The 26106-nt window shown below is 37.9% G+C and overlaps 2 protein-coding genes across 2 annotated transcripts in view; both read left to right on the plus strand.

Moving 5' to 3' along the window:
- Nucleotides 1-21443, plus strand: part of LOC148755852 (olfactory receptor 2D3-like) — a 35199-nt gene extending 13756 nt beyond the window's left edge. The window contains exon 2 of the mRNA XM_088791618.1: nucleotides 20322-21443. Coding sequence (XP_088647744.1) covers nucleotides 20342-21265 — 924 coding nt within the window. The 5' untranslated portion in view covers nucleotides 20322-20341 and the 3' untranslated portion in view covers nucleotides 21266-21443. The remainder of the gene's footprint in view (nucleotides 1-20321) is intronic.
- Nucleotides 1-26106, plus strand: part of LOC109445589 (olfactory receptor 2AG2-like) — a 47968-nt gene that overhangs the window by 17601 nt on the left and 4261 nt on the right. Inside the window, exon 3 of the mRNA XM_088791617.1 lies at nucleotides 24483-24581. The gene's annotated coding sequence lies outside the window, so the exon portion shown is untranslated. The remainder of the gene's footprint in view (nucleotides 1-24482; nucleotides 24582-26106) is intronic.

Here is a 26106-nt window from a genome sequence, read left to right on the forward strand (position 1 = left end):
TTATGTTTTGGGGGAGTCAAAATTTATATGCCAATTTTAGTCTGTGTGGGGTTTGGTCCCCTTAACCCCCATATTGTTCAAGGGTCAACTATATATTCTAATAGAAATTTAGGATATTGGCTGCCACAAATTGAAGTATCTTAAATAAACATTAAGTGTTTCTTCCAGTCTAAAGAAAGATTCACATAGAGGGTAAGCAGAGGGGGAGGGAGGTAAACGAGATGGCGGTCCCTTAAAAGAGGAAACAGGTACCCTGATTTTTGTCATACATTCTGGCTGCAAGACCCTGAAGAGAAATGGCTGTGTGATACATCTGGTCATAACAGATCAAAAATAGCCCAGCCAAGATTTCTTCCATCTTCCAAACATGTTATGACAACATTGTAGAGATGACTATCACATTGGAAATCTGTGGAACCAATGATCGAGGCATACGTTCCCCTCCCCCTGATGTATTGGCATGGTGGGAGATCTGGGGACAGTAGCATAAACCTGAGGAACAAAGAGCTATCTCAAGATGAGCCCAAGTTAAAAGTTTGTTTTCCAGTTACTTACAGCTGGAATTCAGAACTTATGTTGTAAGCAGAAAAATTATGAAACTTTGACTCATGTATCCCTCAGGGGAAACACTCATTCCTATATTCAAACTGTCTATCTTGTTACCCAGAGAAACTCCACATTTTCTTTTCAGATAAAGCTTTACAAAATGAAAACTCCCTGCTTAAATCCCTTCAGTTATTTTCCATTATCTCCAAAGTAAAGTTCTTAATACAAGACCATCCATGATCTGTCCATTGCAGATTCTACTTTCATATCTTCCCATTCCCAGTTATGTCCCACCAATCAACCCTCCATTTTCCCCTCAGTCTGAAAGTGCTCCTTGCAGTTCTTTAGTTTGTGTTTTCCAATTCCACATTTTTCACTTTCTTTTTCCTTTTCTGAATTGTTCTCTCCAGTTTTTCATGTGCTAATTTTCACTTGTCTAGAACTCAACCAAACACCACATCGTCAGGGAAATTTCCACCCAGTTCCTTCTCAGTGGGTTGGGTCCTTCTCAGACCTGCCAAGGCACACTGCACTTGCCTGACAGAGGGCTAGTCACACTGTATTGATGCTCATTGATGTGTCTGTTTCCCCCACCAGGTTATGAGTCCTTTAACTATCCTTAAAAGGTTGCATCCTATTCGTTGTAGTATTTCTAGCATAGCAGTGTCTTACACATAGCAAATCCTCAATATAAGTGTGTTCATTGAATCATGACAGGATTTTCTAAAATATTTTTGTCTATTTTGACTGATGACTCAAGCAATATGTATCATATTTCAAAGTGAGATGCAAGACCACCTGACAAGACCTGTATTTTAAGCACAATCTTTAGCTTGTGCCCCTGTTCTTATTTGTAGATGAGGTTGACCATCCCCCCTTCAGCTCATCCTATGGAATATTTCATTATGAAACTCCTGTGAAGATTCTCATTTTCCCAAGCCTAATGTTGCTTCTGTTTATAGGGTAAGAGAGCTTGGGTGATGCAGCCCATAGAGGACAGCTTCCCATAGCTTAGAGAAGAAAAGAGACAGGCTGAGAATGGATATGGACGGTCAACCAGAGAGATTCCAGCGAAACTGAGATACTATCAGGCCAAATGAAGGAGTTAAGGGAACAGAGGCTCATTAGACAGAGGGAGAACAAGCCTGAACAGAAGATAACAGAACAGAAATCTTCATCAGTAGCAAGCACAGTTTTGGCTCCTGCGGTGAGATAAGAAATCCAGGAAACGGAGGGAGAAAAAGTTTGAGGGAACATATCAAAGGAGTTACTGAGAAGACACATGCACGTCATGAACAGAGTAGATCTTACCTGTTTTCTGCTTCTGAAATCTTCAGTTAAAATTTGTTCAGGGAAGCACTTGTGACCATCAGGTGGTACTGATGGAGCAGGGCACACAGGAAAACAAAGTCTAGAGAATCTAGCTCTAATTCTTATTGGATCTCTGAACATGTGGGCCACAGTCCCTAATTTCATATCAAAGAAGAGACATCAAGCATTTGAGACACAGTTTCAAGTTTATTCGATTAACTGCTGAATGAGACAGAGTGTATGGTGTGGGTGAGATGGGGATCAAAGGCCTTATTCCAAACACCTAACATCCATTCACATATTTCTTTCTTTTTCCACTTATTTATTTTTTAATAGGTGCTATGCTTTCTCAAAGGGGAATTTAAGACAACTTAAAAAAGAATTTTATCTACAAGACCATCTCAATTACAAGTAGAAAACAAACGAGAGAAAAAAAGGCACAAGATAAAGTGGTGCTTTGGTTGTGTATTGCTGCAGAGCAAACCAACCCCAAACAGCAATCATTTATTTGGCTTGTGAAAATGTAATTTGCGTGAGGATAACTCCATGACATTTAGGGACATAGATCTATATGACTTGAATATCTGTGGGGACTCAAATACGGGTTGTGACAGTAGGGGCTGGCTAATCATCTCTCTTTCCCTCCATGAGATTTCTTAACATGGACTAGCTTGGGCTTCTTTTTAGCATGATGACTTCAGAATAGTTGCACTTTTTACATAGCATGTCAGGGATCCAGATAGAAAGTTAAAAAAAAAGTCCATATGCAAGTTGCAAGGCCTTTCATGACCTAGCCTCAGAAGTCACCCTCTATCACTTCCCACCACGTTCTATTATTCACACAGGCCCAATCATACTTCAATGTGGGAGGAGATGCATATTGCATGACTACATGGGAGGCATGGATCGCAAGAGAGGCATTCTAGAGGCTGGATTCCTTAAGTGGTTGCAGAAATTGGCTAAGAACACAGGGAATAATGGTATATCCACTTGGTCTGAGTGCGACAAAAAGCCATTCAAATTATGAGGGTAATAATTATAATAATATAACATTAAGTACTATTTCCAACAATTTTTTATGTCACTCACTGTTCCAAGGACTTTGTATAAATAGTTCATTTTATCCTCACTGTAGCCCTATGAGGTAGGTACTATTAATATCATCATTTGGGAGATGAGGAAACTAAGGGATAGAAAGCTGAAGTAACTTGTCTAAATTCAAAAGACCAGGACATGGCAGAACTGGGATTCACATTCAGATGGTTTGGCTTCTGAGCCCAGGTTCTTAATCACTATTTTTTCTAGCAGTCAAAGAAAAAGGAGAAAGGCTTACAGTTCTGCAATTTAGTGTCCTTGAAATTTTTGTTTTTTAAATTAAATATATTGGCATGACTGTGGTTAGTAAAATTACATAGGTTTCAGGTGTACAGTTCTATAATATATCATCTATATATCACATTGTGTGCTCACCACCCAGAGAGTGTCCTTGAAATTTTTATAAGTGCTCAGGAGAGTCACAACTACTGTAATACTAGGACCAGTTAACTGTGTAGCAAATAATAATCTCATGACTGACACACAGGTGAGTTTTGAGGTATTGTCTTGTATCAACTGTAAACTGATATTTTTTACAGTATTTGGAAGATCAGATGGAGTGTGTTTCCTTTAAAGAAGTCTCCAAGAACATTGTTTCTTTGACCTGAACATTTGATAAATCTGAATGTCCGTGACCTTGAGATTTACTCCCTGGGATACAACGTGTTTCTTAATAGTTAGCTAATGACATCGGTGCCTGGACAGACTAATGAACTTGGGGGCACTCGATATTATGTTCATATTGAATATCTCCCACCTCTCTGTCCTCAACCATTGCAAATTCTGAAAAGGCATAAAGGAGAGCCCCTGTCATTTCCATAGGTTCTCCCCCTACATTGAGCTTCTTTCTGAAATGCAAGAAAGTAGGGGTTTTTATAAATGTTTACAAAAAATTAGGGGATTTTTATGAATGTTTGTGCCTGCAGACTTCCCTGCTCCTCCCCCAATGCCAATTCCACCTCAGTCACTCCTTTTCCAGCAGCTATGTTGTGTGTGTTTGTGTGTATGTGTTTGAGCGGTCTCATCTTGGCCCACGTTAATGCAAGCTGCAACTGCTCCTTGGTGTCGGGGATTTCCAGGGAAAGCGTCTTTAAACTTGCCAAAAGTTGGTAGGAAGTGAAGGCTGGGAGATATGCACACTCTGATAATCAGAATTAGAACCTTCTGACATCTTAAGAATTCGGGAAGGCTTGTTGTGTCTTGTTTACAGTCACCTCCACTTTTCTTTGCATTCCGCTCCTATGCTCCAAGAGAAGTAAGAGTCAATGGTTCTGCTATTTCTTAGCTTGAGCTTGGTCTGGGTTGAGTGGACCCAGTTTTGAACTGCTTCATTGTGTAACTCTACACTGGAAAGATCTGCATTCTAAGAACTTGATGCACCAACATTATTCCTGCAAGGCTCAGTGCTGAGATCAGGGCTTCGGCGATCCCACAAACCCAGCATACACAATTGGATTGTTTGTGCCCTGAGATGAGCGTCTGAGAATTTTGCTATCTCGCTTGTAATAATGCTTTGTTTCACAGAGAAGAGCTTTAAGTTTTGTGTGTGTGTGTGTGTGTGTGTGTGTGTGTGTGTGTGTTTGTTTTTTTTTTGGATCTTTATTTTGTTATCAGAGAAATACCTTTCCTTCTGTCTCTTACCGTTCCTTATTTACTTCACTTCATTTCCTTTCGTACTTCTCTTCGTGTGGGCTTTAAAGCCCTCTTTTCTTGTTTTCCTCCCTCTTTTAAATTTTACCATTGACGAACAGGAGGGAAAAGCATACCAGCTTGGATGAAACCAGGATGATGGATCAGATTTCATCAGGGGTCTTGTGACAGCATCAGTACAAGGATGTTTGAAGAATACAAGCCCTCATTCTATTCAGACTAAATGTAAACTTGTACTTAGGTTAAAAAGTTTTATAAACATGGAATTGGAGAAAAATCACTTAGTAATAGTTAACAATAATTTTTAAAAGATCCTAAGATTTTAATATGTAACCAGCTCCATGTGAGCCAAAGTCAGATGGTCCTGTTGAGTACTCACCTTAAACAGATAGATAGCCAGAATTTCTCCAGCAAAAAATGAGTTTATTCAGAAAAAACAAAAAATTCCATTGCAAGACATGTAGTGTGATGGGGAACCCTAGTCAAGTCCAGAGAAACAAAGGAGAAATACTCTCTTTTATAGATTTGGGAGGGTCTATTGTAAACAAAGAGTCCATTGGATGAAACTGAAAGTTTGAATATGTGGGTTTTCATTGGCTGGGTTGTTGCAGGGGCAATAGAATAGGAAACATCTCCCTGTTGGCTATGCAAGAAAGGTCTCTTTTTATTTGGGGCAACAAACTATGAGTGGTAGGATGTGAGAACTACCCCTTTAGAACCAATCTCGGTTGAGGTCTCCTTTATTGATTTTCACATGAGTGAAGGTCATTTGTTTTTTTCAAGCTTTATTGAGATATAATTGACATATAACATAGTGTAAATTTAAGGTATAGAATGTGTTGATCTGATGCATTTATATATTGCAAAATGATTACTACCATAGCTTTAGTTAACACCTCCATTCTCGCCTGATTTGATTTTACATTTCGATCTTGCTAGCCAAGTGTCCAGAAAAATGAAATTATATACTTGTGCACTGATCAGCATATACCTCAAGTGCTGTGGTCAATGTTGAGAGTAATACTATTTTGCTCTGATGGATTTCTCAGGAGCCAATTCCTTAAGTCATTGGGGTGGGTGTGGATATGTGTGAGCATCAAAGCAAGTTCCTTTCCATGTAAGTCAGATGTTTTTGGTAGCGATGGACAGCAGGGCCAGCCTGAAGGCATTACAATTGGGGATGAGGAGATTAGGTCAGCAAAGAGCCTGAAAAGGAGATGAATGGGCACTTCAGGATAGCCTGGTATGCTACGGATAGTGATAAGGATTGTCTTACGGCTAGGAAATGCTAACTTCAATGGTTCTAGAAAAAATAAGAAAATAATTACCAAGAGTTTGTGGAGCATCAATCATTGGAGTAATGTCTAAAATTCACTCAAGTTTGTAGGCGTTTCTTTCGACAGCGTATTTGATGGCTCTTGTTGTTGTTTTGTTATTGTTAACTTTCCAGAAATAAGAACTACTTCTCCCATAGTTTGCCATACAAAGTTAATCAATATTTCAATTAAAAAGTAGGGAGAATATTATTGACTATTCCCTGTGCTACACTTAACATCCCCATGACTAACAATGTAATAACTATACGTAGTGCCAGGTGGGTACTAGACTAATCAGGGGAATCACTTTGCAAACTATCTAAATGTCTGACCACTGTGCTGTACACTTGCAACTAAAATAAAAAAGTATTGAATATCAGCTGTAATTGAAAAATAAAAAATAAATAAAAAGTAGGAAGGATACTAATTAATAATAGAACTCACGCACTTTATTGATAAAATATCTTTCTGCCTGGGGTATGCACATGGGCTTAACTAAGGGATTAGGGAGAAACTCAGCCAGAGTTAGGAAGAATATAAATGTCCTTGTACAAATAGGAGAAGGGTCTAATATCAGGCTCAGAATATGGAGTGGGGTAGAGGACTAATAATGTAGCTACCATTTGTTGTGCGTGTACTCTGTGGAGGGGATGACACATAACATTGATATGTACATAGTATTGACATGTTCATAACATCATATAAATTGGGTATTATTCTAAGATAATGAAACAGAAGCCAAGGAAAGTTAATATTTGCTCGAGTTCACAGAATTGGGAAATAGCAAAAGTATTATATCCACTTTTTCAAATCCTTCTATAATCATAGAAAGATTTTTGCTAAGATACAGCTGGTAAATTTCTATATTCACTAATGTCAGTTACTCTCTCTTGCTGACTAGTTTTATAACTATAAATCACATTTATCATAATATATTTTTAAAAATATTTTAAACAAAATGGTTCAAAACCTACAGACACTGTGAGAGACTTAAATACTTTAGAAAGTTATATTTTCAAGTTTGGGGGAGAGTTCCCTCCCCCCACCTTCTTTCGCCTACCCCGCCACTCTGGTTCAAGCCGTTGTTTCTCAGTCTAGTTGTGTAGGACACAGCTCCCTGGCCATGTTGGTATTATGAGCCTTGTGCTCCCCCCCAACTGAGGCGGTTGGTTGTCAGTGGCCACAAGCCACTCATGGTGGCACGTAACAGCCCAGGCAGCTCACGACGACCTCCGGCTCCTCCTGGTAGCCCAGCTACAGGGAGAGCTGTTGTTCACAGTCTTAGCTGTAGAGGGCGCAGCTCACTGGCCCACGTGGGAATCAAACTGGGGATGTCAGCATTAGAAGCCTGGAGCTCCAATCACCTAAGCCACCAGACCAGCAGGGAGACTTTTTGTATATAGCAAACATTACTGTTAGCCACAGAATCACATATGAACTGAAACATTTTCAAACATCCATTTTCAAAAATGATCTCTTTTTACTATTACTTTATTTAAAAGATTAGTTTCCTTTTTTTCATTGTTGAAATATTATTGTATCAGTCAACAGCTGGCAGGAAACTTAGATCCATCAAGAAGTTTTAATGAAGTGATTGCTTATAGAGGTAAGGACATAATTAAGGGAACCACCAAGGGATAGCAAGGCACCCAGACATGCAATAATAGGAAGCCATTACTACCCTAAGCTTGAAGGGGAAAAGGAGGAAATACTGTACTAATGTATTTCAGGCAGAGATGCAGTCCAGAGGAGGGACCTCCCACCAGAGTTTGGATATAGAAACAATCAGAAAACAGAGCCCAGAGTAGGCAGCAAGCAGAGATGAAATGCTACGTCTGTTTCTATTCCTGCTCTCTTGTCCTCTGTTAACATTTCTCATTGTCTACATCCAACTGGAAGCCAGCCATCGGGGAATCCATTGATACATTCCTTAGAGATCACCCTCCTAGAGAACAAGGCAGACCACAGAAGGGTTTAGAATGTTTCAGTGTAAGAAGGTGGATGGCAAAAAACAGTATAATCATCTTTTCCTTACAGGGAGATACTACAACTATTCATTAGGTTGTCACAATCTCTTGAGCTGTTCTAGTGGCATTCACCTAGCATCAAAGCAAAGGTCATCTAATTTGGATTTCTGTTTTGATTTTGGTACTTTTCAACTAAGTTACCAATGACTCCTAATGTTGTGCAAATATTTTTAAGGTTACTTACCATCATCACATTATAAATACTTGTAAAGGTTCTATAATGCACTAAGTGTTTCTATTTCTAAAAACCCTTATATTGAGGACATATTATAGAAATCTGTACACTGGCTCCTCCAACACCGTTGCTTCAATAACTTTGTTATGAATGCCTCAATGAATGAATTTCACATGAGTTGCTATTTCTATAACCTTATTTCTGAATAATCCCTATCTTTAAATTGGTGTACAGATTAGATTTTTTGAGAATAATTTTTAAAATGCATAATTTAAACATAATACATCTATTTCAAACATATAGTTAAGCATCTTTTCATATTTCTATTGGCCATCTGGATGTCCTCTTTGGAGGAATGTCTATGCAGGTCCTCTTGCCATTTTTGAATTGGATTGTTTGGGTTTTTGTTGTTGAGTTGTACGAGTTCCTTACATATTTTGGATATTATCCTCTTATCAGAGGCATTGTTCGCAAACATCTTCTTCCATTGTGTTGATTGCCTCTTTATTTTTTCGATGGTTTCTTTTGCTGTGCAGAAGCTTTTTTGTTTGATATAGTCCCATTCATTTATTTTAGCTTTGACTTCCTTTGCCTTTGGAGTCAAATTCATAAAATCCTCTTTGAACTCTAGGTCCATAAGTTTAGTACCTATGTTTTCTTCTATGCAATTTATTGTTTCAGGTCTTATGTTTAGGTCTTTGATCCATTTTGAATTAATTTTGGTACATGCTGTCCATCGATAGATGATTGGATAGAGAAGAGTGGCATATATACACAATGGAATACTCTTCTGCCATAAGAAAAAAGATGAAATAGTGCTGTTTGTAACAACATGAATGGATCTTGAGATTATTATGCTAAGTGAAATAAGTCAGACAGAAAAAATCGAGAACTGTATGATTTCACTGATATGTGGGGTATAAAACTGAAAGCAAGAAACAAACGAGAAAAACAAACAATGAAACAAAAACTCATAGACACAGACAATAGTTTAAAGTTTACCAGAGGGTAAAGGTGAAGGAGAGTGGCAGATGAGGGTATATGGAATCAAATATATGGTGATGGAAGAGCTGACGCTGGGTGGTGAACACACAACGTGATATATAGATGATGCATTACACAATTGTACACTTGAAACCTATGTAACTTTACTAACCATTGTCACCAAAGAAACTTCAATTAAACAAAATAAAACATATAGTTAAATTAGTTTTGACAAATGTATGCACCTCTGTACCTAGCTCCACAATCAAAATATGTAATATTTTCTGGCATCAGATAATTTCCTTGTGCCCCTTCGCTGTCACTTTTTATAAACCGATCCCCAAGTAACTACTGACCCAATTCACAAAACTACTACACTAGTCCTCAAGTAACTACTGACCCTAGAATTTCATGAAAAAAAAAAAAATCATGTATTATGAACTCTTTTGTGTCTAGTTCTTTTGTTCAGCACAATGTTTTTGAAATTCAACCATAATGTTGTATTTATCAATAGCTCGTTTTTTTTCTGCTGAGTAGTATTTTATTAAAAGGATGCACAACAGAGATATACCAATTTATTTATACATCCATCTATTAATAAACATTTTTTGAGTGTTTGCATAAAGCTGATAGGAATGATTATATTGGAAGTTTTATGTGGGCCAAGGTTTTCATTTCTCTTGGGTATCTAGGAATAGAATTGTTGGGTTGATTAATAAACGCATATTGAATTCCAAATGCCTATGTAAAATTTTGTCTCTTTTTAATAGACCTTTTGAAATCAAGGGAGACCAAGAGATCCCAATTAGTATCTACAAGTATAATATAAAAGACTTCAGAGTATCTTGTGAAATCAGACTCATGGGAATGCATTGTTTACTTCAGCTCTCAGGACTTCATTTTTAATAACTTCCTCGTAGGAAAATCCACTGTTTATGCCCTTGGAGAATTTAGGTTTGTGTCTTTGAGACAAGAGGTTGGCAACGGTTTAAGGTGGAGAAACATTCTGAGTGTCTAGGAATAAAAATCCTAAGAACGCCAAGTGGGATTTTGATCTTCAGGCTACAGATTTTACCATCCTGTACTCAGCCCTTGAGACCAATGAATCTACTGCTCTGTGCTCAGCCCAGCAGGTGACAGTAGGTAATGTGTCCAGGGGTTTGTGTTTCTTCAGGAGATACTGCTAGGTTTGTAAAGAATTGGCTTTTCCTCTTCAGCACCATCTTTCTTTTTTCTGGGTTGGGGAAGACTTGTTGTTAACTTTCCTCCTATAAAACTCAATATACTCATAAAAATTTTGCTCCAAGCTGCCTGTATGTATCTGATTCTACACAGAAGAAAACAAATTAGTGTTAGTACCCTAAAATCTCTATTGTAATTACCTTACACTTTGCCCTCGTCTTCCAACTACGGAACCTTGCCAGATGTCCCCTGTCCTTTTCTGCCTCTGTGTTCCCATCCACTTGTACTTTTCCTAATATCACAAGCAAAAGACTACAAGGAAACCTGGTCTTTGATTTTGAAAATCCCTGGGTGTAGAAAGTGAGATAAATATGACAGCTATTTGAGGTCTTTTGTTACTGTAAGACCGAATACTTTGTTCTATCATCTCTGTCACAGCTCATGACAAGTAAAAGGTTTGTAGAATTTATAATCTTTGCTTCTACTTGAGTTCAAGGTAGAAAGGAAAAACAAGAAAACATTGTTTTTGCATCTTTATATGATGAACATGCTTCATTTTTCTTGCTGGTCAGTTCTGGGGGGCACTCACGCTAAGAGATAGTGTGTCTTTCATACTTAACTCACACTTTATTGTTCCTGGTTGTGAAAGTGTTTGTGTTTGGGCAAGTGAGCGAAAATATGTGTAAATTTGTTATGTGTGAAAATATATGCATGAGATATACACTTATTGATTTGTTCAACAGATATTAATTGAAAAACTTATGTGTCATGTGATGGGGTAAGATTACTGACAGTCTTTTTCATCAAAGAATTCATGAAATAGAAGAAAACAGGGACTTGAAAGTACATGTATATATATGTAACATATATATATGTACATATATATGCACATGCTGTGATAGAAAAGATGTATTGATAGTGGTAGGTATGAAACCTAGAGGAAAAGGGAGATGGAAAATAACAACTCACCTTCATGAAGTCTGTGAAGCTTTCATGAAGCAGTGACATTAGAGGAGCGTATTGGAGGATGACTAGGAGTTTATCTAGTTAATGAAGCAAGAAGTGAACTTCCATAGAGGAAATGGCACAAGTGAAGGCATGAGTTCATGTACCTTTGTGAATGGAGGCCATGGGTTAAGAGTTAGGAAGTGGGGAGAGCTAGCCTTGCAGACATCTGCAGTCAGGCAGAGATGCTGTGGGGCCGGATTTATGCATCTGGGCTTAAGTCTATAAACAATAGGGAATTATTGAATGGTTTAATGGGGAATTGAAAAGGATACAATTAGCATTTTGTAAAGATTATTGTATTATTGGAAAGAGCGATACAGGAGGCAGAGAGATCATAGAGTTATAACAGGTAGAAACTATGGGGTCAAAGAATAGGTTGGTGATCCTAGGAGTAGAGAGGAGGAAACAGATTTGAGATTTTCTAGGATAACATCCAGTGACTATATAAATTGATCAGTAAGTGGAAAAGAAAGGAAAGGAAAAAAGAGAAAATGCCTCCTATTTTCAGTCTGAGAGATGGTCATTCTAGTTGTGCCAATATAAGGGGAAGAAAAGGAGTATTTAGGTGAAAATTTATCCAAAAAACAAGAAAAACATAATAATTTCAGTTTTAGTTGTATTAACTGGTAGTTAAATGAGAAAGTGCATGTAAAGTGACTGCTCCATATGTGTGCATTAAATAATGCATATGTATTATTGCTCTAGACAATTAAAGTTTATCATGTGCTAAATAATAACTGTGGTTTTAGAAATTATTTCACTTAATCCGTGTAGTAAATGGAGAAATTAGGCACGAATATCCTCATATTATAGATGCAAAAACTGAAGCTTCTGCAGCTCAAATGACTTACTTAAGATGATCTATGTATTTGTTAATTTGTAGAGCTCAGATTCAAACCACGCTGTCTGTCCTGAAGACTTAGGCCATCACTAGCAACATCATCATTATTATCATTACGATCGTTGTTATTATTTCTATTACATATGTATGGGAATTGTCAGTGAGGTCATTTGATCTGTGAGTCAGAACTTTGGAAATAAACACCTCAGCTGCTTGTAGGGATTTGGGAGTCATCAACAATGAAATAACAGCTGAAGTCAGAGGATTTCATGAGGTCATGCAGAGAGTGTGTAGCCTCAGGAAGTGAAGAAAAGAGAAAAATGCCAATGTTAAGTGATGGACAGAAGGAAAAATGTGAGAAGGGAAAAGGAGATGTCATCAGGAGAATAAAGGAGTAAGAGAAGACAAAGGAGAATACAGCTTCAAGGTGTCTATGGTTTTAGATATGACTGAGAGATCAATCAAGATATGTTACTAACCAATGTCACCTCAGTAAATATAATAAAAAAGATAACCAAAAGCAAAATCAATATATTTGGTCATTGAGAGGTCAATTTGAGTTGTGCAAAGTAGGTTCACTAGAGAAGCAAAAACATTATTTTGAGAAGCTTAGAGTGAAGGGGAAGAAGATAAATGCATTCCTGTGTTAGAAGGAAAAGCCAATAGCACAGGAAATGGGAAGGTAAAGGAAAAATAGAGGTTATACCTGTTAGAGAAATAGCCAGAGGAGAAATATCGGGCATTTAGACCACAAGGGAATACACTTATTTTAGTTAAGACAACTCTTCCCCTGAAAGAAAAGATGGATTACTACAGGTTTGTAGGGACGTGTGTCGGGAGAGGTGAGCAGGTGAACTTATTTATGTTGCAGCCTTTAATTTCCCTGTGACACAACAGAGAGAACATCCTGAGTGTGATGAGGTTAATGGGGTTGCGGTAGGTAGGGACTTGAGAAGAATGTTCTCCCTGCTAGGACGAGGTTATTGGGAAGACACAGGAAATCGTAAAGGAAGGAGACTGAGATGTGTGGAAGCACTGGAAGTAATAAGAAATGTATCCATTTGTTGTGATCTTTCTCCAACTCCACCTAGCAGCTGGAACATACATATCTGAGACAGAACCACATTAATAAAGGACTTCAGGTTCAGAAAATTATATGAATGATTAAAAGAATCCAATGGACAAGAGTTCCCAAACTCTTGAGTGCCAAACAGTTCCAGAAACAAACAAGCAAACAAACAAAGTGACAATGCAGTCTGAAAAGAGGTCACATCCGATAAGTAGCAAATTATGAGAGATTTGGGAAGGACAGTTTTAGTAGTCATAGGAGTAGAAGTTAGATTGAAAGTGTTAAAAAAAAGGGGGGGGGAATGGATGGGAATTTTCAGTCATGAATATGCTGGCAATGAAAGAAAAGAGAGTGATTGGAAAAGTTGGAACAAATGAAAAGAAATTTTAGTCAGTGGCTAGAAAGGATAGCAGGACCAAAGAAAGACCCTGTGTGTGTGTGTGTGTGTGTGTGTGTGTGTGTGTGTGTGTGTGTATACACATCAATGAATAAGCATTTGTCTCATGTATCTGGGAATTCTTTTCTGAATCTACTTTCTAAGGCTACAACCTAATTATAGGAAATGTTAGAAAAAATTTACTATATTAAATTGGGTTGGTAAATTTCTTAATTTTTATGATCTCCTCCTCCTCCTCTTCCTCTCCCTTTCTTCTCCTACTTGCCCTCCGCTCCTCGTCCTCCTTCTGTTTCTTTCTTTTAAATCATTTTCACTTTATTTGTCTTTTCTTCAGATAAACAGAAGTTCCCAATTTTAGGGTAATCTCAACTTTATCATACTTTTTCATTAGTGCATACCTTTTTGTGCCTTGTTTAAGAAATCTTTCCCAAGTCTGAGATCATGAAGATAATTTTCCTATTTATCTTCAAAAGCTTTGTAGTTTTGTCTTTCACCTTTCGGTGTATGGTGTGAAGTAGAGGTCAAAGTTAGTGTCTTTTATGGGAATATCCTTGTCCCATCACCATTTATTCCAATGGCACGTTTTTGTCTTCCCGCACCAATGCCATGTTATCTCAGTTAGTATAGTTTCATAACACATCTTCATGTCTTCCAGATCAAGTCTTTCCCCTTTGTTCTTCACGAGAGTCTTGGCTATTTTTGTATATTTAACTTCTATACATAAACTTTAGAATCATTTTATCAGGTTGATGGGATTTTGCTTGGTATTGAATTTAATGTGTTAATGACTTTGAGGAGAATTGACAACTTCACAATATTGAATCGTCTGATGCATGATAGAGAATATCTCTTCATTTACTTATAACTTCTTTGGTGTCTCCCAGGGTTTTCTAAGTTTCTCTCTAGACATCTTGCTCATCCTTTGTCCAATTTTTCCCTAGATTCTTCACATTTTAAAATGGTATTTAAAATGGTATTTAAAAGAAATTTCACGTGCTAACTGCTGATTGCTGGCATACAAAAATGCTGATCATTTTGTTGGATTGATTTTGTGACTAGAAGCTTTAATAAACTCTTTATTGCAATAACTGTTTGTAGATTTTTTTGGATTTTTCTATATGCATAGTCATATCACTAATAGATAGTGAGACTTTTATTTCTTTCTAATTTTTATTCAGTTTCTTCTTGTTGTTCTGGCTACAATGTTGAATAGAAATGACAGAAAATATGAGAATATTCTTATCATTTTCCTGGTTTAGGAGGGAAAGCTTTCAATGTTTTACCATTAAATATGATATTTTCTGTATGTTTTTATTTTTCACTTATGTTTTATTTAATTCGTAATAAATTTATTGGGGTGATCTTTTAGTAAAATTATGCAGGTTTCAAGTGTACATCTCTATAATATAGCATCTGTGTATATTGCATTGTGTGTTCATCACCCAGAGTCAATTCTCCTTCCATCACCATATATTTCACCCCCTCTTCTACCATCCCCCTCCACCTCTACCCTCTGGTAACCAGTAAACTGTGTTCTGATTTCTCATCAGATCATAGAAATCTTTTGCCTTTTTCTTCTTCTTAAAAAAATTTTTGAATCCAGAAAAATTTAAGAAATAAAATAATATAAAATCTTAAATAAACCACAGTTAATTCATTTAGACATTTTATTGTGGATTGACTATTTTAAAATACTCTTTAAAAATACTCTTTTTCTGGGACAATATAATTATACTTGTCAAATGTTCTATTTTAAAGCAAACTCTTAAATCAAAGCATAATATAACTACAGAGAAGGATTCAAATTGTAAGTGTAGTGTTGGATGAATTTTCAAATCGTGAGCACAGCTATGTGATCAGCACATATCTTAGGATTAAGAAAATTGTCAGCACCCTTGAAACTCGCCCCTTATTTTTTCCTCATTACTATAGCTCGTCCTCCTTATCAATGACAAGAGCAATAGATTTATTTCCAAATAGTTTGAGATGGGTTTTTTGTTCATTGAAATGTTCAAAATCCTATTTTTATCCCTTGGTATAATTTAAATAATAAGAATGATCTAGTCCTTGATGTTTATCTGTAAAACTATATGGGCGTGAGCCTTATCAATTATAAATATTTATAAACCAGTATAGTATTCCTATGGTTGTCAGTCTCTTTATGTCATTCCCCTTTTTTTCCCCAAAATTGATAACTTAGAAAATTAAAAAATTGTTTATTATCTCAAGAAATTCAACATTTATTTTTAGATAGTGTACATATTTTTTAAAAAAAACTTAAACCATTCTCCATTAACAGATATATTTAATGTGACCTATTCTTGTTATCAGTCTCTGTCTTTTTTATCTAACCAAGCTCTTTGAATCCAAACTCCACAGATCATTAACAATTTGGTTTTATTGAAACAGAATACAAAGAACAAATGCAACTCAAAAACAAAAAAAACAAACAATTCAATTAAAAAATGGGCAGAGGATATGAATAGACACCCCCCCAAGAAGACATACAAATGGCCAACAGTTATATAAAAAAATGATCAGCTTCACTAGTTATTAGGGAAATGCAAATCAAAACCACAATCAGATGGCCATTGTCAAGAAGACAAGTAATAACAAGTATTGGAGAGGTTGTGGAGAAAAAGGAAACCTCATACACTGCTGGTAGGAATGTAAATTAGTACAGCCACTGTGGAAAACAGTATAGAGGTTTCTAAAAAGAATAAGAATAGAATTGCCATATGACCTAGCAGACCCTGTTCTGGATACCTACCCCCAAAATCTGAAAATTTTATCTGTAAATATACCTTACGTTCATTGCAGCATTATTCATGGTGGCCAAGACATGGAAACAACAAAAGCATCTTTCAATAGATGATTGGATAAAGAAGGTATGGTGCATATACACAATGGAATATTACTCAGCCATAAGAAAAGATGAAATACTGCTATTTGCGACAACATGGAAAGATCTTGAGATTATAATGCTAAGCGAAATAAGTGAGAGAGAAAAAGTCAAGAACCATATGACTTCACTCATACGTGTGATGTAAAACTGAAAGCAACAAAGGAATAAGACCAACAAAGAAACAAAAACTCGTAGACACAGACAACAGTTTAGTGGTTACCAGAGGGAAAGAGTGGAGAGAAGGAGGAGGGAGATGTTAGAAAAAGGTAAACGGGTCAAATATATGGTGATGGTGGGAGAACTGACTCTGGGTGGTGAACATACAATGGAATCTATAGAGAACGTAATATTATAATTTTACACTTGAAACCTATATAATTTTACTAACCAATGTCACCCCAATAAATTTAATTGAAAAAGAAACTTAAGGTAAAAGTCGGAAGGAGATTAAGATATCTTTCAGATAAGCTTTAAATGCTCAACTAGGGAATTTTGAGTTTATTTAATTGGATAGAGGAAACCATTTAATTTGGAAGATTTATCAGTTAGTGAGTCCAAGATGCATTAGACTCTAGTATAGAAACAAGTTAGAAGGATATTGAGACATACAAGTAGAACTGAATGAAAGACTCATCTAGCAAGAATGACAATGACAATAAAAAGAAAGTTTAGAGATTTAAAAGATGATTCAAAGGATGAACTTGATTGATCAACTTGGCAACACAGTGGATAAAGAAAGCAAAGTTGATTTTATGTTCTTAGGTTATGGTATTTAGAGAAAATGGTAGTGATATTTATTTGCAGGAAGGGTGAAGTTAAAAATCATTTGTGGAATAAAATTAAATTACAAATATGTTGATTTTGAGACAGAAATGAAATATTCTATTGTAAATATCCAAAAGAAAATTGAAAATTCAAGTTTAGCATAGTGGTCAGATGCCAAATAATTAATGAGATATTCTAGATATGGGTGATAGTTTAGGCAATGGATTTAAATGAGATCCCCTAAGGAACAGTATGTAAAGAAGGAAAGGATAGAAACAAACTTTGAGGAATATTAAGATGTTACAAATATTTTCACAGATGATATGTAGCTTCCTCTCCACCTGAATCCAAACTACAGAAAGAAAGCATGTCTGTTTCTTTCCTACGTACACCCTGAGCCTCTGCCTTACATTTTCCCAAATCCCAGTTCTATGGTGCATTCTACTTCTGACTCCTATGGATTCAGACAGAGCCCAGTTCCAGAGTGTGTCTCTAAAAATAGAATCTGTCCTACTATTCAGTGGGACAATATCATGTCTGGGCTCTGGAGCCAGACTATCTGGGACTGAATCCTGATTCAATACTTTACTAGCCCTGTGTCCCTGAAAGTGTTTTTCTTAGAATACTCACTGGGTCTCAGTATCCATATCTATACAATAGGGTATTAGTAGTATTTATTTCTTGAGAATATTCTGAGGATTAAATGATAGATAGTAAATGCTTATAAGAGTTTCTGGAACATAGTAAGTGTTATGTGAGGTAAATTATTTCTTTTTTTTGTTATTATTGTTATTATTATTATTAGTAGTGATAGTAGTAGTAGTAGTAGTAGTAATATGCTCTGGTACCCAGTATACAAGGTCCTATACACAATAGTTGGGCCACTGAATCTCACCAAATATCCTACATTGTAAATCTAATCCAGTAATGTGAGTGTTAAAAGTAAATTTATGACAACCATATAGTCACCAATGGCACCAGACTCAAACTGACTACTGCTCCATTGTGGCCCTGGTAGCAGACCTGGCATATGCGTGGTTGACACTCCTTAAATCTGATTGGTTGTTCTACCCGAATCGAACCCTCTCTTTTGTTACAAAAACTCCTCCCTCAAGTTAAAAAATATGGCGAGAATCCTACTACAAGGCTTAGTTTGTCCCAGGTTATTTTCTAATTGACAACATCTGGAAACCTTAAGCTCAGCCACCTTTCAGAGGAGTCAAGCCATTTATGAACATGTTTGGGATTGAGGATAATTTCCTCCGTCTTTTGAGCATTGCTTGGATTTCCCTGTGTCAAGTCCACCTACATGAATGAATTTTGCAGTACTAACTACTGCTATTGGAATTGAGAGTGAAATTACAGTGAAGATTTAAAAGCTCAGATGCTAGAACAAGACTTGGGGGCTTTGTCTTCCAACTCAACAATTGATATCTGTGTTACCAGCAAGTTGCTGAACATCTCTATCCCTCAATTTCCTCAACTACAAAATAGAGATTTGAAAATATACTCCTTCATAGGATTGTTGTGAAGATTAAATAAACAAATATACATGGAGTACTTTGTACAATGCCAGGTACATAGTAAGCACTGTTAGTCCTTATCATCAGACATAGCTGGAACTCCCCCCTCAAGAAGGCAGCCTACCCATATTGCTTTCATCAGGCCTTTATCTCAGGTCCAATTCTTTCTCTCATAGTTTAGGTGCTAAAAGCAAAGCCCAAGAAAAGGGCTTGGGTGGAGTTAGTTTATTTGAAAAGTGATTCCAGGAAGTGGTATAAGGAAGCAATAAGATTTAAACAGGAAACAACTAAACACCTATAAAATGTAGATTACTTAAGTTGTTATTGTAGACTGTGCATTCTCAATGGGGGCAATATAGGAAAGAGAAAGAAATCTTAGAGATTGCAATAGTATGTGGCCTTCCAAAAGACTGCAGTGTATAAATAAATATACAAAATATCTGTGCTATTAAAATTTATGAGGGATGGTGGTTAGGAAAAAATTCTAAGAAAGCTTCGCAGGCAAAATAATCATCAATCATCATCAATCATCATCATCATCATCATCATCATCACCATCATCATCACCATCACCATCACCATCATCACAGTATAGACAAAGAAGGCTCAACTCCGTAGAGCTCAACATTTAAGAAGCATATAGAATGACTCCCAGAAATATCTGGTGCATTTATTCATCAACACCCATTGTCCAGTGGTTAAAGGGGCATTATCTTCCCCATACAACACTCTGGGCAGAAACGCCTGGCAGCCTTGAGATAGAATTTCCGTGGTGCCTAGTGAGTGAGACCTGTTCACCGTACGTGGGGTTGGGATCAGAGGTGAGCTGAGGTTGTGTGTCATGGGCTATAAAATCTGCTCATATTCACTTCAGAAGTTCAAGCTCCTGCTTGGTCCTGGCTTCCGTCCCTCAAACAAGGCACTAAAGTCTCATTATTCAGTAACGCTTCTGAATGTTACATTTTTTCATGCTGATTTTTCTTTACCCTGTTTGGGTTTCTATTTAAGAAGCTTCTTTATAAAAAGACTATGGACAAAAGCAAGAACTAACACCTACAGTTTATCTGTTTCATCCCCTAACCGTATTTGAACTTCCTACTCTATTATGAACAAACTTGTCATTAACCTCTGTGTTTTGATTTTGAAGTATAAAGAAAAAGTGGTTTTATTGACTAAACAGGTTCACATCATTCTCAAGCTGCTAATCCAGGTAAAATGTTAAATATTTCTTGAGAAGAAAAAAATGAAATTGAACCAAAGAAAATTCCTTTAATATATCTTCATGAATATATCAACATCAGGATTAGTGGAGACACCACATCGAGTGTGACACTTAGCCTACCAAGTGGATCAACCAAGGAAAAATGTGCTTATAAACCAGGTAAATTGATAGAAACGCAAACTGGCACCTAGTAAGAAGCAGCTGTAAGCCAATGTTTCAATAAGATGCACTTGTTAACATTGTACTTGTTTATAAACATGTGGAATCAAACATTAAGAATGCATCTGTTCTCTTTCTGATGATAGGTAAACACGAATAAACATCAATGGGAGAAGGAAACCAAACTTCTGTGACTGAATTTATCTTGCTGGGACTTTCACAGGATCCAAGGATCCAGATCTTGCTGTTCTGTGTTTTCCTGATCATTTACCTTCTCTCTATCTGTGGAAATCTGCTCATAATAATCCTTATCCAAACTGACTCTCAACTTCACACTCCCATGTACTTTTTCCTTAAAAACTTGTCCTTTGCCGACCTCTGCTTCTCTACAAGCATCGTTCCTCAGATGTTGGCCCACTTCCTTGTAAAAAAGAAAAGCATCTCCTTTGCTGGATGCTCACTACAGATGGTTGTCTTCCTTCTCGCAGGGTGTACAGAGTGTGCACTTCTGGCGGTGATGTCCTATGACCGCTATGTGGCTGTCTGCAGGCCCCTGCACTACTCCACTATCATGACCCAGAGGTTCTGTGTCCAGTTGGCTACATTGTCCTGGATCAGTGGGGCATTTGTATGTTCAGTGGACAGTGCTTTTACACTGTGTCTCCCCTACCAGGGACAGAATGCAGTTAATCATTATTTTTGTGAACCTCCTGCACTCCTGAAGCTGGCTTCAGCAGACACTTACGATGCTGAGATGGCCCTCTTCTCAATGGGTGTGATTATCCTCTTGGCACCTGTCTCCCTCATCCTGGTCTCCTATTGGTACATTCTCTCCACTGTGATTCGGATGCAGTCAGGGGAGGGGAGGCACAAGTTGTTCTCTACCTGTGGCTCCCATCTCACTGTTGTGGTTCTCTATTATGGCTCTGGAATCTTTGCCTACATGAGACCCAATTCCAAGACAATGACTGGAAAGGATAAGGTCATCTCTGTGTTCTATTCAGTTATGACTTCCATGTTGAATCCCATCATTTACAGCCTGAGGAACAAGGACGTGAAGGGGGCTTTCAGGAAGCTGTCTGGGAGATAGATAGTCCACCTTCGGAGGCAGTGACTTCTGACATGTTCCTTTAGTACATGGAACATAGTGATTGACAACAATATCTCCACTATCCTCCCTTTCTGCCCTTGCTTTATTTGCCTCAATTGATTTTTTCCCCACAAATATTCATTAAATGCCTACTCTGTGCAAGCACTGTGCCCAGAACCTCACAATGTGAGTAAAAGTTAGGGCTTTCTTTAAAATAATTTCAAATCCACTAACAAGATAATGCAAATATAGAGATAACTCTTTTTTTTTAAATTAAAGTTTATTTGGGTGACAATTGTTAGTAAAGATACATAGATTTCAGGTGTACAATTCTGTATTACATCATCTATAAATCACATTGTGTGTTCACCACCCAGAGTCAGCTCTCTTTTCATCACCATATATTTGATCCCCTTTACCCTCATCTACCACCTCTCTTCCCCCTGACCCCGAGATAACTCTTTTTAAAGTTAAATAAGGAACTATTTTAAGATTAAAGAAAAATGCTGTGGGGATCAAAAGCAAGGTCAATAGCTTCTTTGAAGATCAGGAATATTTCATGAATATGACTACTGAAATGAGACCTGATTTATTAGCAGGATGCGTGATTTCAACAAGCAGCAATGGGCCAGATAAGCTGCCTAAAGAAGACTATTAGATGAACAAAAGCACAGAAATGTGTAACTGAGAGTGTGTGGCAGAAAACAAAGTTAGAAATCAATTATGCAGAGTCTTGTCGTAAGACTAACTAGTCTGTAATCTATTCAGCAGAGGTTTTTATGTAAAAGATTAACCAGTTTGCCCTGCAGGTAGAATTGAGAAAGACATGATCCTGCCTTCACTTTTGGAGCTTCATTCTGAAAGACAATGATCAAATGGAAAATTAATGTTGGCAATTTATATGATCACAGAGTCCCAATTCTTCAAAATATTTCTGTTAGAAGCTATCGGATTTGTGATGTTCAATATCTGAAGAGAGTTTTTCATCTTACTGTTAAATTTCAACTTTGAAGGGAATCATATTGATCATATTATGTAACTATCTAATGTTTTATTCTTCCTGTAATTTTCTTCATTAACACACACTGAGTCCATTGTATTAAGGTATCTGGCAGAGATACAGTCACGATATTTCAGCCAGAATGACTTTCTTTCTCTTCCCCAAAAATGTAAACCTCATCCTGACATCCAATCATTAGTACTTGCCGTTCACTTTGTCTGAAATGCTTTGCCAGTCATTCTTGACACATGGGACTCATACTCAACAATGTCAGCTCATTCTCAACACAACTGACAGCTCTCCAGAGGCCATCCCCAAACATCCAATCGTAGGCAATATCCTTTCCAGTCACTCTCTTATCTCCATTATTGTGTTTATAGAACTTGACTCTGAAATTATCTTGTTTACTCATCTGGAAACCTCCTGATTAAAGCCGACTTTAAATCTACAATTAAATTAAGACAGAATGATGACATTAATAAAGAATTATCCAAGGTCTATCAAAGGAATCTGGCCATCGTGGTGTGTATCATAAATACAAAAAGAGAACGATTTAAGAAATGAGTAATAAAACAAATAAGTCATGGGGATGTAATACACAGCATATGGAATGTAGTGGAATAATATTGTGATAGCATGGTACAGTGTCAGATGGTTGCTGGACTTACCATGGTGATCACTTTTTTTTTTCCCTTCTCCCACCCCGTGCCCCACTCTGGTTCAAGCCGTTGTTTCTCAGTCTAGTTCAGAGCTAGTAGGACACAGCTCTCTGACCCATGCCGGTATTATGACCTTTGTGCTCCCCACTGAGGAAGTCCATTGCCGGTCATTAGTCAACCGCTCATGGCAGCTCTCGCTGGTGCCGGCCGCTCACGATGGCTGCTGGCCACTTATGGCAGCACACGGTAGCCCACGGCAGCACATGGCAGCACACAGCAGCCCACGGCTGCTCACGATGGCTGCTGGCCACTCACAATGGCTACCAGCTGCTCCTGGCAGCACACTGCAGCACACAGCAGCCCGCAGCAGCACACAGCAGCCCACGGCAGCTCATGCCAACCTCCGGCTCCTCAGGTCAGCCTAGTTCCAGGGTGAGCCGTTGCTCACAGTCTTAGTTGTAGAGGGCACAACTCACTGGCCCATGTGGAAATAGAACCAGTGACCTTGGCATTAGGAGCACAGCACTCCAACCACCTGAGCCACTGGGTCAGCCGTGATCACTTCTTTAGGTATATAAATGTTGAATAACTGTGGTGTACCGCTGAAACTAATATGATATGTGTGTTAGCTATATTTTAATAAAAATCTTAAAATAAAACAAGAAATAAGGAGTATTCAATAGTAACAAATGCAAAAGGATAGTCCAGAAGGGTGAGGACTGAAAGTGGGCTATTTATCATAAAAGAAGAGATATTGGATAGTTGCTTGAGACAGTGACTTTGTTACTTATTTTTTAACCATGATCTAGTCAGTTCTTGTTGGGAATCAAAATCCTGATTTATAAAGTCAATAAGAAGTTAAGTCAGATGATGTTTAAATTCCCTCCCAAAAATAAAAAATAAAAATATAAATTATCTTCTAGTTGCATATAACATGATTAAGACTCAAAGGGCTCTTTAATAATTCCGAAACTTAAATAAGTACTGTTGAATTAAATAATATCAAATATAATTATTTAATTATCATTGAATTTGTTATTAGGACATTAGTGAGCATCTAGAAAAGCTAATCAGTTGAGGTAAAGCAGGAGATGGAGATGATCTGGTTTTAATCAGCTAAAATGTGAGTGAAACTTCAACAGCCAGGTTCATTACCTCTGGGACTACAGAGAGCCATGCTCTGTCATAAGGGAAGGTTTACACTCTTCTGTTATCGTACGGTTGCCTTCAGCATCTCCCTGAGCGAAACGCCCTCTTAGCAGAGTAAACATACCATCCCTTAGAGAGCAGGTCAGGACATCGCCCAAACCAAGAAATCTCATTCAACTGTTATACGAGTGAGAAATACAATTATATTGGGTTATGCTACTATGATTTCTGGGTTGTCTGATGTAACAGGTAACAAGTGTTAGTTCATATATCAGGAGTAAGTAATTCAAAGTAGAAGTAGACCCAATAATTATAAATGCTTTTTCAAGAAATTTGTTGTGAACATGGAAGACATTTAGAGAAAAGGTCTGAAGAAAAAGGAAAACCAAAGGATTGTTTTTTTGAACAGGGAAATCTTGATCATATTTGGAAGCTAAATCAGGATTGAGAGAGCTCATACTACAAGAAGAACATGTAAATGCAGAAGCAAACAGAGCAGGCAGTGAAGGTAAGAAAGTTAGAATCTCAGCAATAACTGCATGTGTCTGTCCACGTGTGGGGTTAGTTATATTCCCTCAGCACTTTGAAGATTTTTTTCCCATTGTCCTAGTACCATTGAAAACTCCACTATCATCTAACTGTGTTTATTAGTGGGTAATCCATATTTTATCTCTAGGAGGATTTAAAAGACTTTTTTTAACATTGACATTCTATAGCTTCAGTACTGTGTGCATTTCTTTTTAGTTTTTGCTGCTCAGTACTTAGAAAATTGTCCACTCTCTTCAGGTATCACTGGGAGACAACACCAGGACGCACATACTCATGCACAGGTCACACTGGATTGCCAAAGGTCAATGAAAGGAAGATCTTGTAATTACAGACTCCACAGAGCACAGTCACACTGAACTGGAAATAGTCCAGGCTAAGAGAATCATGAAGGAAGCCATGGAGAGGGAGTGAGGTGGAAGGAGTGTCCCACAGATGCCACAAAATCCACTTTAAAATCTGTGTCGGGGCAGACCGTGAAAGGTGCTCTTGATTCCTGGGGTGTTCAGTCAGCAATTTAGAAATGGGCCATCCGTGCCTCCCTGAGCATGGGACAAAAGCGTAGGGCCTCCAACCTAATTCAGTGAGAGGATTGTATAGGGATATCAGTCCAGGAAACCGGCCCAAAAGGATTCATTAACATCCCGTTTCCTGGACCAGCATTTCCAGGGGAGGCCATTTCGTCTGAGAAAATAAGTCCCTCTGAAAGAAGGGGTGAAATAGAGTAGAAAAGGTGATAGAATAAGGAGACAGAGTGGCCTCCCCCAGGACAGGGCCCTGGCTCACTGTCGGCCCCAGGGACAAGCAGGCCAGGCACAGCGGATCTCCCTTAGGCAGTTCTTTCTATATCTACTTCCTCCAGCTTCCTGCTGCTTTCATCTTTGCTCTCAGACCCTAGTGAGAGTTAATGAACAACATCTGAGCATCTGGACCCAAGAACTCAGTCTGACAACTGCTCCAGGGCTAGATGTGCTTCCTACCTGGGAAACTGTATGAATGAAGCAGTTTCTCCGAATTCCCCACAGGTGTCAGAACAGAAAAGCCATCTTCTTGTTCCATAGAAACTACCCAAGGACGGTATTAGCTCTCTGTCTGTGTTTAGTGCTTCTCTAGAGAAGATCTGTGGAGGAACAGAAGGCACAGAAGGGCCCCGATACCTAGCTCGGTCAGACTTCTCAGACTCTTAACCTAACTTAGCAAAAATTAAACCAATTGGATACCGCTAGAAAATCCCCACCTTCCTTCCCCATTTCTATGGGAACATTCCTGGCCATCAAACAATCCCGAGGCAGTCTGCATGGTCGGCCAGCTGGGCTTCTGACCACCTGAGGTAAGAGCATTGATTCTTTCAGGGAAGTGTGCAGCCTCCAGGAATGTTGAGTGGAGACACAGAGCCCAAGCAGACCCTAAGAACTAAGCCACTCCATCTTCCATCTTCTCTAGTGCTTTGAGCTCCATAGCCCTTCCCAATACCCTCTATTCTTGGT

This window comes from Rhinolophus sinicus, chromosome 14 (assembly GCF_057876585.1).
Source record: "Rhinolophus sinicus isolate RSI-liver-muscle chromosome 14, RSI-T2T, whole genome shotgun sequence".
NCBI classification, from domain to species: domain Eukaryota; kingdom Metazoa; phylum Chordata; class Mammalia; order Chiroptera; family Rhinolophidae; genus Rhinolophus; species Rhinolophus sinicus.